This window comes from Haliaeetus leucocephalus, unplaced genomic scaffold (genome assembly GCF_000737465.1).
Source record: "Haliaeetus leucocephalus isolate CR32 unplaced genomic scaffold, Haliaeetus_leucocephalus-4.0 Scaffold784, whole genome shotgun sequence".
In the NCBI taxonomy this organism is placed as follows: domain Eukaryota; kingdom Metazoa; phylum Chordata; class Aves; order Accipitriformes; family Accipitridae; genus Haliaeetus; species Haliaeetus leucocephalus.
In genome coordinates this window covers 2222615-2226917 of record NW_010973220.1, presented here as the reverse complement: position 1 = coordinate 2226917, position 4303 = coordinate 2222615, and the positions used below count along the sequence as shown (strand labels likewise).

At 49.6% G+C, this 4303-nt stretch overlaps 1 protein-coding gene across 1 annotated transcript in view; it reads right to left on the bottom strand.

The window, feature by feature from the left end:
• Nucleotides 1–2212, bottom strand: part of SLITRK5 (SLIT and NTRK-like family, member 5) — a 2610-nt gene extending 398 nt beyond the window's left edge. Inside the window, exon 1 of the mRNA XM_010581506.1 lies at nucleotides 3–2212. Coding sequence (XP_010579808.1) covers nucleotides 3–2212 — 2210 coding nt within the window. The remainder of the gene's footprint in view (nucleotides 1–2) is intronic.
• Between the last annotated feature and the right edge of the window lie 2091 nt (nucleotides 2213–4303).

Sequence of the window (4303 nt, the reverse complement as noted above, 5' to 3'; positions counted from 1 at the left end):
GCTGCTGGAGGTGGGGGTGGTGGTGGTGGTGGTGCGGGGGGGGGCCGCCGCTGTAGACGCTGTACTGCATGTTGAAGGAGCTCACGTCGGAGTTGTTGGCGCTGGCGTGGTCCCCCGGGCCCTTCTTGCGCCGCTTCATCACGAGGACGAAGAGCCCCGCCGCCACGAAGACGGACATGATGAAGACGAGCAGCAGGCTGAGGATCAGCACGGAGAGCGGCACCGAGGAGCCGCCGGCGCCGCCGCCCGCGGGCGCCGAGCCGCCCGCCGCCGCCGTGCCGTTGAGGCGCACGGTGGAGGAGGAGGGGGTGGTCCTGGCCGGCAGCTGGCCCGGGGACGGCGTGGGCGTGGAGACCACGATGTCCGAGTAGTCGGGGCACAGCAGCTCCGCCCGGACGGCCCGCATGTCGCTCTGGGCGAACTTCTTGGGGGACTCGCAGATGACCTGGTCCACCAGGACGCCGGTGTTGAGCTGCTCCAGCCACAGCTTCATGCCCACCACGTCGCAGGTGCAGTCCCAGGGGTTCTCGTGCAGGTCGATCTGCAGCAGGGATTTCAGCTGGTCCAGCACCCCGCTCACTGGCAGGTAGGAGAAGTGGTTGCTCCGCAGGCTCAGCCTGTAGAGAGAGAGACCCGCAAAAATGTTCCCCGGCAAAGACCTCAGCAGGTTGTTGTTCAGAAACAAGAGCTGAAGGTTGGGGACGGATTCAAAGGTGCCCGCCTCTATCTCCCGGATGACGTTGTACTGCAGGAAGAGGTACTGCAGGCTTTGCAGCCCATAGAACAGCTCTGGGCTCAGCCGCTCGATCCGGTTCCCGTTCAGGTACAGCCTTCGCAAATTAGTTAAATCCCCAAAAGCCCGGTCCTGGATGACCGAGATCCGATTATTGCCCAGATGCAGCAAATCCAGCCCAGTGGCGTCCACAAAATCTGCCCTGCGTACCAGCGCAATGTAGTTTTCCGTCAGATACATCTTCTTAGGATTATAGGGTTTGGGCTGCAGTTCAGAAATGCTCTCAATCTTCCTCTCCTGACAATTGACGTTGAGGCCCAGGTCAGAAATCTGCAAGTTGCAAGTGCAGGCAGTGGGACACTCCAAAGGCACCGGGGATTTGGTCTGGTAGGCAATGCTGGGGCCATAGTTGCTGTATCCCAGGTCTTTTGAGGGCAGGCGGGAGGTGGGGCGCACCCTCGTCTTGTTGGGTTGGCGGGTCCCTTTGGGGGGCTTCAAGGGGGATTTGTAAACAGCCGAAGAAGAAGTGGCCACGGAGTTGACCGAGGCCGGGGTAGTGTGGAAATACCCTGTGGTGCTCAGTGGTGTCTGCGGTCTCATTTCATAATCCGAGATGAGCCTCCTGGGGCAAAGCTCCTGCTTGGAGACTTCATCCAAGTCTCGACCGTGTAAGCGGAAAGGGGTCTCACAAACCACATCTCCCACCAGAGCGGAGTAGGAGATACTGTCCAGCCAATCCTTTAGAGCAATCAATTCACAAGAGCAATTCCAGGGGTTTTCCTCCAGCTGCAGCTCCACCACTTTATCCATGTGCTGCAAAAGGCCCACGTAGGGCAACAGCTTCAGCCGGTTACCCCTCAGGTCCAGGTGAGTTAAGGGCACAAAACGGAAAAGGTTGTTGGGCAAACTGGAGAGGAGGTTGTCATTGAGAATCAGCACCTGCAGCAAATGCAGTTTGCTGAAGGCATTGGGTTCAATGACGCTAATATAATTATAATCGACCTGTAGGTATTCCAAACTCTCTAGCCCAAGGAAAGTGTCATCCCGTAAAAGTTCCAGCTTGTTATTGTTCAGGTGCAGCCTCCTTAAACCTCTCAGACCGTGAAAGGCCCCGGTTTCTATGTCTTGTATGTCATTGCTCCCCAGATGCAAAATCGAAGCCCCCGTGTAATTGACAAACTGGTTCGGGTACAGCCTGTTCAGAAGGTTCCCAGACAACAAGAGGTGGTAGACAGGGAACCTTGGTGGACTGATCTCAAAAAGGCTGATGATCCCTCTGTTTTCACAGCTCACTGTTAAGATGCTGTCCTTCTCCTCACAAGGACACGCATTATCACAGATTTCCCCATAATACTCGATGCTTTCTGCCCACGAAAGGACTAGCGATGTTAAAGCAAACGCGATCGTCTGCAGCATCCAGATATGCATTTTTTTGTTGAGGTCCTGTTCCAAAGTTACTGTAGAGCAGCAAGCGTACATTTTATTTCCTGTAAGGATAAGGAGAAAAAGAAAAAAAAGAAAGCAGCATAATAGCATAGCCCCATAAAATTTAAAATGGAGACAAAGTTTATATATATCTTCAGTGGGGTAAAGAATGGATTGCTAATCAAACAAAAAGAACTCCTGTCACTTCTAATTCCCACACTTTTGAAAACTGGATGACATGCATTGATTAAAAGGTTGATGGGCAACTCCTAGCAAGTCAAATGCCTGCGGTGCTTAAAAAGGTGAGGTCACAGCAGGAATTGTTCTGGTTCTGTTCGTGTGGGGTGCATTTCAATGCTTCCTTGGATTTCTTTTTCACGACCAGCCCCATAAATATACATAAAATGGCTGTCAGTTCAGTTTCACGGTTCTAATTTAAGAGAAAAGAAGCACCATTTTACGAGGTTTCCCACCTCCCCTATTACCCAGCTCCCCCTTCCCTTCAGAACCTTCCCAGTGAACAGCGCACCAAGGTTTTCCCCTCCTTCTACCTTGATTTTTAACCGGTGGTGGAAATGCCATGGTAGGAATCCAAAGAAAAATGCTCAGTGCTGAAAACGGCAGCTTAATTCAACAGAGAGAATACTGACACATTCTCCACGTCACACATTTCTTAAAACTCTCTTACGGTTTTTTTTCTATCTATACATTTACAAAGCACCCACCCACCCACACAGACACGCACACACACACACATACACGCATGCACCCCCAGATGACTTTTGTGGGGGAATTCTTCAGTAATGAGATTAGATACGTTAACCTCCTACTTCAGTGCACTTAACAGCTCTCTTCAGTGAGAGAAATTTTGTATCTTTACACAAGTAAATAATTTTAATTGATTTTATGATCCCCCCCCATGAGTTATATACAATGTAACAGAGATGACTATCGAGCAGAGGTCTTCATTTCTTACACACACACACACTCTCTCTCTCTCTCTCTTATTCTTAAAGGAAATGTTTTAACCACTCACCCAAAATTTGTGAAAAATGTAAAACATGCGGATCATCTTCGGAGTTTCAGCCATATCTGACATACCGCTTATTCCCAACGTTCTGCAAAACTAGCCTGGTAGAAGTGGAGAGATCTAAATAGGTCTCATGGAAATATCTCATCGCCAACACTCCAAGCATCAGTTACTGATTATAAGCAGCGATGGCCGTCAGCACTCTTCATCCTTTAGGGGAGAAGACACCCGGGCTGATTAAAAGCCAAGGGGGGTGGAAGGGAAACCCTACCATTGACCTACGTCAGTAATTTAATACCCAAATTTCACCTGGCTGGAAACAAATTCCATTTCCATTCCTTCTTGCAGTTTTTCTGACTCCTTGTGGCTTTCTTCTACTTCTACTAGTCTAAAAGCAGTATGAATAGGGAAAATAAATGCATTGTGTGTGCCAGTAGGGGAAGACTAATAAATCATCCAGGCTTAAATGCTGGGATCTTGGAGCAGGCTTGCATTTTCTGTCGTCCACCTCAGAGCTCCAATTCTCATGACACAACTCTGGTTTGGAGGAACACATCCTGAAAAACAGGAGGTCTCAGTACTGCAAGACATCTCCTGTGGCATTAGGTTCAGGGCTGCAAATCTAGCACTTGCAGCAAAGGCAGTCATGCAGCAAGAAATCGGAAGTCTCGGTGAATCTCTCTCTAATTCTGACCAGACGTCAACTGGATCGGAATTACTCAAAGCAAAAGGCTTCACTGCATAAAGGCAGCAGAAATCTTACTCAAAGGCATGTATCTAGCATATTCTTTCTCAGCTCGATCAGATCCATTCATCCATTAACCAACAGTTCTTCAGAGGAAAAAAAAAAAAAGCCATTGAAAACCTGCCCGGTCAGAGTTAAACTCCCAGGCATTTCACAACTTTAATTCAATTATGGTTAGCAAAGGAGGCAAATACAATATTCCCTCCCTCCTCCTTTCTCCCTTTCCCTGGGAAAAAAAAGGGGGGGGGGGGATGGGAGCTAAAGAAAATAAAGTTGTAGCTGGCTATATGCAAGGTTGCAATCCCGCCCTGGAAACCCCTCTGTGATGACTGCGTGCTGCTGTTCGCCAGCTCCCTACAGAGGTTCGGAT